The sequence below is a fragment of the Trachurus japonicus genome, chromosome 10 (genome assembly GCF_045865225.1).
Source record: "Trachurus japonicus isolate A0001 chromosome 10, Traja_1.0".
Lineage (NCBI taxonomy): Eukaryota > Metazoa > Chordata > Actinopteri > Carangiformes > Carangidae > Trachurus > Trachurus japonicus.
Genome location: NC_140916.1, coordinates 8,385,416 through 8,399,079, shown reverse-complemented (window position 1 = coordinate 8,399,079; position 13,664 = coordinate 8,385,416). Strand labels below are relative to the sequence as shown.

Here is a 13,664-nt window from a genome sequence, read left to right as displayed (position 1 = left end):
GGAGCGAACTGACAGCAGTAGGCGTGGTCATCCTGTCGAAATTTGGCGGGGTGATCACGCCTACAGTACATAACATCATCAGCTCACACCAACACCTTGTGATGCTTCTGAAGAAGAAACATGTCAAGGTAGGGAAAAGAACGACCTCTTCTTGTCTGATACATAAGAAAACCTATAAATATACATTAGTGGTTTATCTTTTAGCCCAAACAACTATTACTAAATGGATTGTTGTGAGGCTTTATGCAAAATATCCACAACAGATATAGAAAAGATTGTAATGAAATTTATTGAAGAATTTCATGTCCCCTTTTGGGCTGAGTTGCAGGAATTATGTTGATCTTTGAACTTTTTTTTTAATCTTGTGCTATTGTCAGATAAATACGTTTATTTATGACCAAACACTGCAAAACCAATGTCATTCCCAAATGAATACATTTAGCCTCAGACGTGGCTTTTGTTTGGGACCAGTTAACAACTCTTAGCATTTAGTAGCTAAAGGCTAAACGTCAGACCAGATAAACAGGAACACGTCAGCACTGTTAACTGTTAGCATCCTCAAAGCTCAAAGCAGCATGGTCATAGAGTCTTAGTGTTGTTTATGGCCTGATCCAAAACATAAGTATAAACACTGGGATTATATACCCAACCAAAGACACTTCCCAAAGAAGATGACGAATGGCTGACAATAGCTAAATGGATTCATCATGTCCAATCTGGGCCAGAAGAGAAGAATGCTTAAAAAAAAGACAAAAAAAAAAAACACTTAGAAATGGTCTTGTAAGCAGAAGAGAACAATAAAATGCTCTGCCACACAAGGCTGCAGTAAAATTTCGGGAATGTAGTGGCTGTTATTAAACTGCAGTTTTATGTATAGTGTTTTATATCTACAGACACACAACTAGTATTGAATTAGTGCAGGCAATCCCACAGGCAGCGTCGTCCCACTGTTAAGACCTTAACAAAGTTGTTAGGATGCGAGAACCCAACCTGTGACCTCTGTGTTTCGGGACAGAAGTCGGTTACCACATGAGGGACGGAGAACAACAGGACACAGACAGAATACAGGCCCGTCTGTCTTCTCTGTTATCTGAGCGACAGTGCAGCCTGGAAGGAACCATGGGAAAGGGCCAGGAAAAAGGTGGGTCTATTGTCCGAGCATCCTGCTGGATATGACTGACGCTCATTGTTTGACCAGAGGTCTCTCTCTCTCTCTCTCTCTCTCTCTCTCTCTCTCTCTCTCTCTCTCTCTCTCTCTCTCTCTCTCTCTCTCTCTCTCTCTCTCTCTCTCTCTCTCTCTCTCTCTCTCTCTCTCTCTCTCTCTCTCTCTTTTTCATATGATTTTCTGGGAACATCCTCTCACAGCATCTCATGTACAGAACCACGTTACTGGACCAACACAGTGACATCAAGCCTGGTGTGTGTATAAACAGGAGATCATGTCCAGACCTGTGTTTTTAATGTTGCTCCAGTACAGTAGAATAATTGTCATTCTGTGATTATTGCTTTTATACTACATAATTTTTTTTGTTTAAGCTATTGTCCCTGGATATTTTTATTGGAAAGCAACATGTTAAAGTATATTTGATTTTAGGTGTTCAGCATGCACCAGTAAGACCTTCTCCTAACCACAGTCACCCAGGATTGAATCTGACCTGTAGTCCTTGGGCCAGACCAGATACCGGTATCACTTGAGTGGGCAAAACCTTACCTATACTAAATTGTTTTTAGGGTCAATATAAGTAAATTAAAATATGGTAGCCTTTTCATAGGAGCAGCTTTTTATATATTTTTTTTTTGCATTTTGTTGTTTTCCCATATACTGTAGGCAGATTGTCATTAATTCCAAAAAGAACACAGACGGCCAATAACACATTAAAAGTCATTTAACACTCTTTTTGGACATCACACATCAACGTTTTTTCATGGTACTTTGCTGGAAGATGGACCCATGACCCGTTCAGCAACATAATGGGAGAGAGCAAGGGGAAAGGCCACAGTGGGAGAGAATGTCTCCAAGATATCTACAGACTTAACTTTATGGCAGGGCTCCCCAACAATCACAGGCCAGAGCAGCACCTGTATATCACAGCCTCCTGAATCTGTCCTACTGAGGCTGGAAGTGGCACAAGTAAGGCTGTCTTTACAATGCACGATTCAAGTGGCCCAATTCCGATTTCTTCCTCTCAAGTGGCTCAGATCGGATCTGTAACATGAACGTGTAAACAGGACAAATACGCATGGAATCGGAAATTGTCAGATCAGGTTCAGGCCCCCGTTATATGTGGAAATAAATCAGATACAAATAGGATATCTGCCAATACGTCTGCAGTCTAAACAGACAGATCGGATCTTTCCTGGCAATGCGTGTGCTACGTCATCAATGATAATATTACAGTTATTCACGTGCCTACACGTTTCCCTGAACCTCTGTAGCCTGTGATTGACACGTGGGACTGACCTGGACTACCTTGGCCAGTTGTCACAGGAATTATAGTGTTTCATTTTCAGGGTGTTCGCGCGTCTGTTTTTGTCAAGTCTAAGCAGATCGATACGAGGGCAAGCAAGGGAGTGTGAAAAAAGTGAGCGCGCGAAACAAACACCAGATTTCGTTTGAGAAGGACAAAACCTTCGATACCTATGCCATCTTAGATGATGGATCAGATATGATGAAAGAAAGATGATTTCCAGGGAAGGCACTTTTTTCGTTTCTGAACAGTAACAGTCTATTACGTTAAGAGGTGAATACTATAAAGCTGCCAGTCAGCAAGGTCTATCATATCAAATCTTAATCTAGGGGTGTATAGGAATAAAAAAATCTCAACTAGAATTTGCCCTATACATATACATACATACAGTATAGTGGGGCAGCACAATTAATATTACTGTAATCAAAATTGCAATACAGCAAAATATCAAGGTGCAATATATATTTCTTTTTGGTAAGGTAAAAATGTGTCACAAAATTGTTTCATAAGTGAAATGCCCTGAACAACATCATATTCTAGGGATATATAGGGACATACTGTATAAGGACATGTTTGTTTGGTACAGAACAAAAATAACACTATTAACTTTATATCTTTATGTGAAATTGAAAAGCATTCAAACTGAAATCAAAATATCTGCCTGTATTATCACATTATTTTTATTATTATTATTATTATTATTGCATCCTGCAGCGCTGATTTGCATATTAACCTACATGTACCATATCTCTTGTTCCGACACAGCTTAGTGTTTTATCTGAAATAGATCAATAATCATCTGTGGTTCTAATTGATTCTACTGTAGGTTTGATTAATTGGAGCTGGAAAGGAACCAGAGGAAAAGTTCACATTATTGTGAAGGACCCCTGAATTTTGTTATACTGTGTTATGAACGATTGAGCAGAGATGGGTTGTGGCTAATTGGGCTTGTTTCCAGGTATCACCAATGATCAGTTTTTTAATCGTTAACAGATTTATTCTATCACCCACTCCTCTTTTAACTCTGTTTTTGGTCTCCACCAGTAAAATATCTGGATATTTAGCTGCTGATTGTTCACAAGCTCGTCTTTGACAGTGTCTGTCTGCTCTCAGGTTGTTGGGTTACAGTGAGAGATTTTCCAGTGCACGGTCGCCTCTGGATCTGAAAACAGCTCGATGAAGGCAGTAAAATAAAATAAAATATAAAATAAAGAAGTGGCTCAGATAACGAGCTGAAACAATACAGCAAAGCTGTGTGCAGCCGAGTGGAGCCGCAGATTGAGATGATGATTCTCTGTAGGTTCATCACTGCAAACAGCCCCTCTCAAACCGACACACTGTCATTTGATATATTGTTTCCCTAAAATTATCAATTTACCACCTTACAGACATTGTTTTGTTTTTTCCTTTTTATTTAGTAGCCTGGTGAGTCTCTTGGCAACACTAATGTGCTCTTAGAACGTGTCTACAGTATATCGGTGTTACTATGGTTGTACACCCAGCGTGCTTTTCCTATGTTGTTTCCTGTGACCTTAATGACTTCCATCACTAACTATGGATGGAAGACCTAATTAGTTTCCCATGTGGTGTTATAATAAAGTTTTTTTTCCGCTCAATATCCATCACTGTCACTTGTGCAACTTGCAGTGAGACAGGACACTGTTGTATCTTAACTTGTGCACATGCAGGTTTCCTGAAACCCCATTTCCCTCCAAATAGAAAAAGGTGTGTTTAATGCCCGAGTCTATTCAGTGCTTTTTACACCAAAGAGCTGCTTTCTAAGGAATGAAATGATAAACAGGTGAAAAAAAGAAGCTCTGACTACACTTTTCTGGGGATAAGGTTACTTTTCCCTTTTCTTTTCAAAACTATCAGCCTGTCCGCTCACCTTTTAGCTGTATTATTCTTTAATTTAGCATGGGGGAGGTTGGCAGGGAATTAACTAAGGGAAGCAGAAGCTAATGTGATTCAGTCCTTTCACTGACTGGCAGCATTATGAAAATATAAAATGTTTTTGTTTTCAATGTAAGAGCTCCGAGCAATGTTTTACGAGTCCACAAAAGCAGATGTCTTTTCATTGTCAATAAGGCTGTGAATCATAATAACAACACATATTAGAGACTAGAGAAATAAATAATAATGCTGTTTACTCTGTGAGCCAAGTAAATACCAAATGTTGTTGACTTATTTAAGACTTATTCTCCATTGTTTTGTTGTGTAATGTGTGGGAGGGGAGCAGAAATGCAGAGGACTGTAACTGGTGTTTATATGACTGAAAATGATCTGTAATTTCAAACATATTTGATCATTTAATGGGCAGTAATAAAACCCACATCTTTTCCAATCAACTAGTACTTTAATATCAACTAATTAATAAATTAAGTACAAAAATCTCCAGCATTAAAGAGGCTGGTTTTAATGGCAAAAAAAAAACATCTCAACAACAACACAAGCAGAAACACTGCCCTGTGACCACAGTATGCTTAATATATTCCTGATAATTGATCTGAAAACCTTTCGATCGGTTGCCCTCATTAAAAAAAAAAGTGATTACACCCCAGTTGTGACATCATCCGAAGCCTTTCCTACCATTCCTACAGTGGCCTGTTTTTCCCTGATGGCAGATAAATCCAACAGTAATGGTTCAGATAAGGGCACCGTGATGTCCAACACCTTTCTGGTAATTACCCTCAGCCACACACACACATACACACGCACACACATACACACACACGGAAATGCCCATGCTACATGCGCCTCACAGAGGTTCTGCTTTATGTGTTTCAAGGAAATGGTGAACTGTCAGAAAACATGAATCTCTGTCAAATTGTTGTGTTTGAGGAGATACAGTAATCTGCACACAGCATGCTCACACTTACACACACAGCTGGACTTAACCACATCTGCACATTAACTTTTAATGGTTAATTACTTTGATTATCAATTAAGCTGCAAATTATTTTCCAGATTCATTGAATACTTGCTTGGTTTTTACATAAGGTTTGACAATAAATGTTTTCTAAAGCCCAACGTGTGTGTGTTTCATCATGTGACCCAGAGGAAAACACAGAGATATTCAGTTTACTTTCTCACGGAGCAACTCGACACATCTCACACTTAAACAATTAATTGATTACGAAAACAGTTGCCAATTATTTCTCTGTCGATCAGCTGCTGATGTTTTCAGCTCCAGTTTGGAAATCACTCTCCACACAAAACGACATCATTAAAATGGAGGGGACAAGGCGCTCGTCTCTCCTGCAGCCACACTTTGTCATTTAATCTGACAAACAGGTGTGTTTTTACATGAAATCTCTGCTTTTGTTATTTCAAACACTGAATACGGCCTGAGTTTGCTGGAAAAAAAAAAAGGACGCCCTGTAGAGTTGGAACAATAAGTTGATTAGCCGATTAGTCGGGCGGCAGTTTTTATGAATCGTTGATTTAAACTCTGGCATTAAAACATAAAACACGGTTGGTTGTTGCCTCCAAAACGCAAAGATTTGCTGCTTTTCTTCATCACCGTTGTTGGACAAAAGAAACAATTTGAGTCTGTGAGAAATTGCACACGTTTATCCCAATTTTCTGACCATTTACAGACCAAACAAATGAGATATAATCTTCAGTTTAATTGATGATGAAACACTCGTTATTTGCCATTTTCATGCCTGTGAAGTTAAACACAGATTCTAACTAAAAGAAATCTCCTGGTGTGTTCTTGGTGCTTTGGTGGCTCATCTTTAATCCCTCTCTGTGAACCTTACAGCTCAGTGCCAACTTGACCTCTACATCATAAGCCTATTCATGTCAATCTGACATGTAGTGCTGATGGGAACAGATCCACTTTGCCCCTGACAGGAACAAGGGAATTTGCCATAATGAACACTCCAGTTCCTCCAGTTGCACAGTCGAGCCAATGAGTCAGGTCTGTGGGCCCATTTGAATAATGAGAATGAGACTAACTACGTGCAATAGACACAAGAATAAAATGAATGGCCTGCCAATCACCGTTACTGACTGCATGTCTATCTGTGGAGGAAGAGTGTGACCATTAGACCCACTGTCAGCAGTGGCAGCAGCAGAGGAGAGGTTTTTGAATGTAGCCCTGTGGGTATTATTATGGTGCCTCCATTAAAATGCTTTTGTTTTCCTTCTGTTTCAACCCTCTGTGTTGTAGTTTTACTTACAGTGTTATTCTGTGTCCCCCGCTCTCTGCCGCTGAATATTAATGTCTTCTATGCTAATGGCCTTACACCGGCTGAGGTCGACCAAGCTCCTCCTCTGAATGTTAATCCGCCGCCTCATTTGCATACGCTTAAGTGTCAAATTCCCCCACAAATCATCGCAGCTGCCTCTGTACGCCGAGGCCGGTGCCCCCCCGAGCGACAGCACAGAAACAATGTGGTCACACCGTATGCATAGCATCAAATCCACATCAAAGCCTGTTTAGATTGCCAGGTCACAGCGGGTTCACGTTGTGTAAAATGAAGGTAATGGGATAGCAGTCAGCCTGGTGCAGAAATACAGCCACGCAGGTAATAAGTATGAATGGAGCAGGTAATAAGGTTGGGATAGAAACAGACCCCGAGTCATCACAGGAGCAGGGCTGTTTAAGCTGCAGCACAGTTATCAGTTCAAAGGTGAGCGCTGATCCCAGACAAACACACAGGACTTGTTGTGTGGCTGCGTTTTTATTCCTCCTTATTTCCATGTGTACTTCAGGGGGCATGGCAGGTGAGAGGCTTGTTACTGAGAGCAAACAAAAAAACACTCCCTCAGCATCAGAGGTTGAAAGAGAAGAAGAAGAAGAAGAAAAAAGTCTCACCTAAAAACAAAAAGTACTTTTTGCTATCGGGCCGAATGCAGACAACAGCTGATCATACTGAGATATTTCCATCTACAAAGAAAAAGTGAAGCAACGAGTCATCAATATGAACATTTCCGATCAAAGTGCACTCCATTCCTAATGTGTCATAATCACTCCGGTTACACTGTAACACTAATCAGTGAGATCAATTAGAAAAATACGATTTGGATAATTGATCAGAACTCTCCACTGTGACATTTTCTGACTGATTTTCTTTGCATTTTACATCTTAATCAGATGAAACAAGTGGTTTAAAGACAAAAAAAGACTTTTGGAGAACTGTGATTGTTGGAAATTCATCAGTTATTCCTAAAAAATGATCTGCAGATTAATAATTGATGGTGAAAATAATCATCAGTATCAGCAACAGAAGCTCTGTTCCTGTAGTAGAGCTGATAGAAATCAGTTAGTCAATCTTCAGGCAGCAATTTTAATAACCGATTAACTGATCATAACATTTTTCCTGCTCCTCAGCTGTGAGGTTTTGTGACTTTTCTTTATTTTATACCGTACTGACTGAACTGAATGGACTCATTGTTGTTGTATTATTGATTGTAAGACGTCACATTGGGCTTTAGGAGACTGTATGTTTTTGGACCAAACGACTCACTGATTCAAAATAACAGGCAGATTAACAGATAATGAAAATAATTTCACCAACTCCACAGTCCAATTGAAGGGATTAAACGATTAATCCATCCTAACAAATCAGCAACTATTTTTATAACTGATCCATTGTTTGTCTTTTTTTTTTAAAGCAACAACCTCTGAGTGAGGACTCAATGTGTTTCTGTTTATATCATTGGGAACTGAATCCTTTGGATTGTTTGTCAGACAAAACAAGACATTTGTGAAACGTAAATTAAGCTGCAGGAAGTTGTGATTGTGAAAAATTATGTTTTTACTGTGTCTTTCTTTTCACAGATTAAATGATTTATTAAAGAGATTAAGGAATATTACGAAAATGAATGATTACCAGTAGCGTTGAGTCAACCATTCTCTTGTTGCAGCTTAGCTTAGGTAAGCATCTGCAGCTTTTCTCTGTTTTTAATTAATCATAAATTGAATATTTGATTCATAGACTGTTGGTGAAAAACCAGATGCACAAACACAAGACCTTTGAAGACACATGATGCACAATTCCATTGTTTCTGTGACTTTACAGATAAAATTATTCACAGATTAACCAATAATTCAATCAATAATGAGAATAATCATTAATTGCAGCTCTATACTACACTGCAGATCTGTCCTACAGGTTCATCTCTGAGCTTTTCACATGATTCTCCGGGTGGTGGTCTGCTGCCAGCAGACGTACAGATGAGAGAACGTCTGCAGCCAAAAGTAAATTACAAAACATTACAAAACAGCCTCTCTAATGCACCGAGCATCACGAGAATTTACTCTTAACCATATATAATGGCACAAAAGCATCTGAGGGTGTATTTTTCCTGGTAAAGTTAATTTCTCTGGCTTTTTGAAATGATTCAAGAGATGAGAGATGTTGCAAACGCCGTGCACTTACGGTTCCAGTCGATACAACCGCCGTGTGCGTAGGATTTTAAATCGAAGAGTGAAAAAAAAAACAGAACGTGGCTCTAATTCTGACAACTGGTTATTTCACTCCCAGAGGATTAGCAGGCATCCAGCTCATGCTATAGACGTCACTTACACTCACACATGCACTATACTCTCCTCTGGGGTAAGTAAGTCTCCTCCAAAGTGTCAGGTCCTTGAGTCCTGTGCCTGCCAGTGCGAGAGGCAGTTGCACCACCAGCCAAGCAAATTCAAAAGCACACTCATGAATAAGACAAATGGAAGAATTTCTAACAGAGCAGTGACTTCAGTCGACTCCTTCAACACTTTTTCTCAAAGATGGTGTCATACTGAGGCTTAGTCAGTTCCCCCCGTTTAAAAAAAAAAAAAAAAAAAACTACTCACAACCACGGGAATGCAAACTATGGTGAGTCATTTTTGCTTCGATGGCCTGCCAGCGAGCACCATGTTAAGTACGAGCTCCGAGCTATTCTTATCCTCAACAATGGCAGCCCCCCTTTCACGATATTAAGCATCTTTAGCCGGGTGATAATTCTGACAAGACGGCTGTTTTTTGTGAGCTTGAAATCTTTCTGACTGGATCAACAAAATATAGCGACAAAACCGGGCTTTTAATACAGCGTATCTCTTCACAGTGACATCCAACACAGTCACAGTCACATTAGCCCATATGTTCTCTGGATTTGTTTAACACACTTTCTGTCTCCTCCTCTGAGTGCATGAGATCAAAAGGATAAGACAGTGGGGATCTTGATTCGTCATCCTCTCTGTACTTTAGTTTCTAACTGGATGAAAACTTCTTATGAGTGTGATTTTAAATACAGAAATTAACACATAACTTCTCTTTAGGACCTTTAGGAGAGCTCAGCTGCAAATACAGTAGATGTTCATATGATCCAGATCTGTAACTGGTGCTGACAGTAATGTTCAGCACAATCCCTCCTGAATCCCAGGTGAGTCTCTTATTTGTTATTAAGTGATGTAACACAGAGTTGTGTTGTCTCTGGGGTCTCACTGACCTCAAACAAGACTAACATCATGACGCAGGATGACATAATGTACATGTAGAAGTACATTTTCATTCATGTCTAATTTAACATTACAAAATCTTTTAATTTCTATATTTTGTTTCCTTCAGCAGAGAATTAGCTCAATACCTACATTTCAAGTTTCGATGCTGCAGAAAATAAAATTTGAATTTAGATGCAATTGTTTGGGCTCCCAAACATTCAAGGATATAAATAAAGCTAACAAACACACACACACACAAAAAGAGGACCTGGACCTGCTGCTCCTGCAATCAGCAAAACCTTGATGAAATATTAAAGGCAGTGTCTGTGAGCTGACTGTTACAGACACACAGTATAAAACAGGAGATGGACTTAGCAGCAGCTAAGCAGGAGAATGACCCCTCAGGCACACATCATCATTAAGGGACCAACGGCTAAGCTCACTTTACAGGAAGTAAACAGCTTCATGAGGAGTGTGCACGTCTGAGTGAAGCTCAACAGACTTTACATATGAAGGAGATTTCTCTTCCTGTGCTGCTCTAAATGTTCTTTTCCATGCAGTAGGTCTGTGTGAATTAATGGCCACAGTTTTTTGGGTTTTTTTGCATCCGTGAGTATAATTACTATATAATTTTGTTAAAAGCCTGATGTGAGCTGTTGTATGGAACATCTGGATGCAAACAAACAGCAAAACTGGAGGTATTTATTTACCCTCCGTAAGACACTACTTTCTTCCTCGTCATAATTCACCACCTGCATTTTAATCAAACAGTAACCACGTCGCTAAAGAGTCGACATGTTCTACACTCTTAACGCCGGAGAAAGGCAGAACAAGCAGGACAAGGAGGAAGATGAAGATATGAACACCAACAGGAACAAAAACTAATTATATTATTATGCAATTATATAATTTAGTCTGAGGAGATGATGGTAATGGTTTAAACTGATGTTTCGTGTCTGTGGGCTTGAAGCATGCAACTCATTATAAATGGTAGGTTTTGTCTGTGCTGCAAACACACAAACACATATGGCCGGGTTAGTTAACGCACATGCCTGTGTGTTGTGCATGCGTGTAGCTGCTGCATTTGGGTGTGTGCATGTGTGTGTGTGTGTGTAAGAGAGTGTGTGCGTGGTGATTGCACTTGGTGTCTGGGTATGTGTGGTACGGGAGTTGAGGTCCACTGGGGCTTGGACCACTCCGCATGAATAATGCATCACACTGGGCCGTTGCATCTCAGCAACATTGCTGTGGTCTGCTTAAAGTTGCAAGTTCCTCTTTAGGGAAAGTCAGCAGCATTCTGCAAGATGCTGCAGTAACACAGCCGGTGGTAGCCTCGCACCAACACAAGATTTCCAAAATGATTCCAAAAATTGCTCATTAAAGTCATTTAACGGACATATTCATTCAAATCTTCTTAATTTTTAATGTCTCAGCTGGAATCATATTCCTAAAAGCCTCCAACAGCAACCAGAGGTAAGATTACTTAAGATATTGGCTATTTACTAGAGCTGAAACAATCACCAGATTCATCAGTGACTGTTTTTTATTATAAAATAAGAAAAAAAAAATACTGGTTCCAGCTTCACTATAATGTGTGTTTCCTGTTTTTCCTATTCAGCTGACAATAAACTGAATCTTTAGTCCTGTGAATGTAGGTTACAACAAATAAAGGCGTTTTAAGAGGCCACTGTGAACCCTCTGAGCTTGCAACTGGCTATTTGCTGAATCCTATAGATCCATTGATTAACCAATTAATCGTGACAGATTAATCAATAGTAGAAACACTCCTCAAGTGCATTTTTAGTTAAAAAGCTGCTTGTTTCTGGTTGTTGATACCGTCTCTTCCTGCGGATGCCTCACAACTTGACATGTCAAATGAACTTTTTATCTGCAGATTTACACATTTCGAGATCACAGAGCAGATGCTGAAAACAGATGCTTGCTATATAATTCACAGTGGGATCAGCAAAGGTTCAGACTGAGTTGAGTGACGCTGTGCACCACGCTCGTTTGGCGCCAAACTCATTGAGGCATCAGGAGAAACTGACATGAAGTTAATTCCCCCCCCCTCCTTCTCATGTATTATAATTATTATATGACCATCTTAATATGCAGTTTTCTCACTGTCATTGAGAAAATTTCATCCAGACACAGAGGGAAAGAGAGATGATGAATCAGAGATCACAGGATGTGAAGCCTTCACAGTGAAACATGAAACTCTTCAGCACTGAGGACAAACTCTCTGGACATTCTTGTTGAGCTCGTTTGGTTTGAGCTGTAGCAGTTTTCAACCGACCAGACTCCGGTATGCAAATATGTAAAATAACCAGGCAATATGTAAATGTATGCAAATACATTAAATGCACTTTGCCTCAGTCTGCACAGCCTGGCTGGACTTAAAATATATAATCTCACGAACAGACTTACATACACTTTCCTGCAGCTTTTTTTTTTTTTTTTTTAAATTCAACACTCTTCTTCTTAGTGATGTTTAAATGTTGCACTGAAAAAATAGTCTAAATCTAAATTTGACTTCATTAAAACCTGTAAACAGATTATTTTTTAACTGTTTCCAGCACAGTTTGAGTTGATTGAGAAGTGATGCCCACTCCAGGTGGATCACTCAGCTCCAATCAGAGTAGGTGACACTTAGCTCCCTGAATTTCAAACAAGTTAATTGGCCACGTGAACGCATCTTTACCCACAAACCACCAGATTTCAAAGTGAAATTCAGTGTCGTCTCTACAACAGGTCACTTCAGAGCTTGATGTCTCGCGGCGTGTTGTCTACACACACACGCACACGCACACCGGAGCGAAGCCCTGTTTACTTTCACCTCAGGAATGTTTGGCACTTTGGCATCCACATCCACATCTCCTGACTGACGGACCTTCACGCCGACCCGATCCCCGTGTCTGCCTCTCTCTGTCCGGCTCTTACATCCCTTCCCCTTCCCCTTCTCTTCTCTTCCCTTCCCGGCACCGGACCGGACCGGACCGGACCTCCATACAGCGCGTTCCCCTGCTGCTCTACCGGTACCGCGACCTAAACGGGACCGTGCGGGCGGGTTATCTCCTCACCTCTGTGCGCGCCTGCAGCCGCTTGTTCATCTCGTAGATCCGATACTCGGGCTGGACCATGTAGGGCGAGTGTCTCCTGTAGAAGGGTCCGAAAGGAGACGAGTAGAACGGGTCGTGGGTTGGGTTGGACATGGTGGCTCCTGGCGAGGCGCACGGCGCGATTTCAACATCCAGCGGGCACAGCAGCGCACATGGGAGTGCGATGCTCTCCGAAGACCCCCAGTGGGAAGCAGCCGCTGTCGAGGCTGAGCTGCACTCTGCAAGTTGGCCTGCCTAGTTCGCTGCTATAGCGTGGAGCTGGAGGAGGAGGAGGAGGAGGGAGGGAGGGTGGGAGGGGGAGGAAGCGAGGGGAGGGAGGGAGGGAGGGAGGAACGGGAGGAGGAGGGGAGATGAAGAGGGGGGTGGGGGGGGTATTGAGGGGGGAGGGAGGGAAGTCGTTTCCTGTTCCCTCAAGACCTACACTCAGTTTTGCATTCTTGCAAAGTTCAAGTAAGATCTCTGTGTGCATGTGCGTGTGTGTGTCGTTGCGTGTCTCCTATACAGTCTGAAGTGATGCATTGTTTTAATTTACATGCACTGATGCTGTGACCACAAAGAACCCCTTTATTTGTTTTCATGTTCAGTTTTCACTTCTATTTTATCACATGTGGGGGGAAAAAAGAAAGAAAGAATCTGTTCACA

At 40.9% G+C, this 13,664-nt stretch overlaps 1 protein-coding gene across 7 annotated transcripts in view; it reads right to left on the bottom strand.

Moving 5' to 3' along the window:
- The window catches only part of ldb2a (LIM domain binding 2a), a 96,810-nt gene extending 83,533 nt beyond the window's left edge, over positions 1–13,277 (bottom strand). For all 7 annotated transcript variants that reach the window (XM_085789150.1, XM_085789151.1, XM_085789146.1 and 4 more), the window contains exon 1: positions 12,984–13,277. In XM_085789150.1, coding sequence (XP_085645276.1) covers positions 12,984–13,115 — 132 coding nt within the window. In that variant the 5' untranslated portion in view covers positions 13,116–13,277. The remainder of the gene's footprint in view (positions 1–12,983) is intronic.
- Between the last annotated feature and the right edge of the window lie 387 nt (positions 13,278–13,664).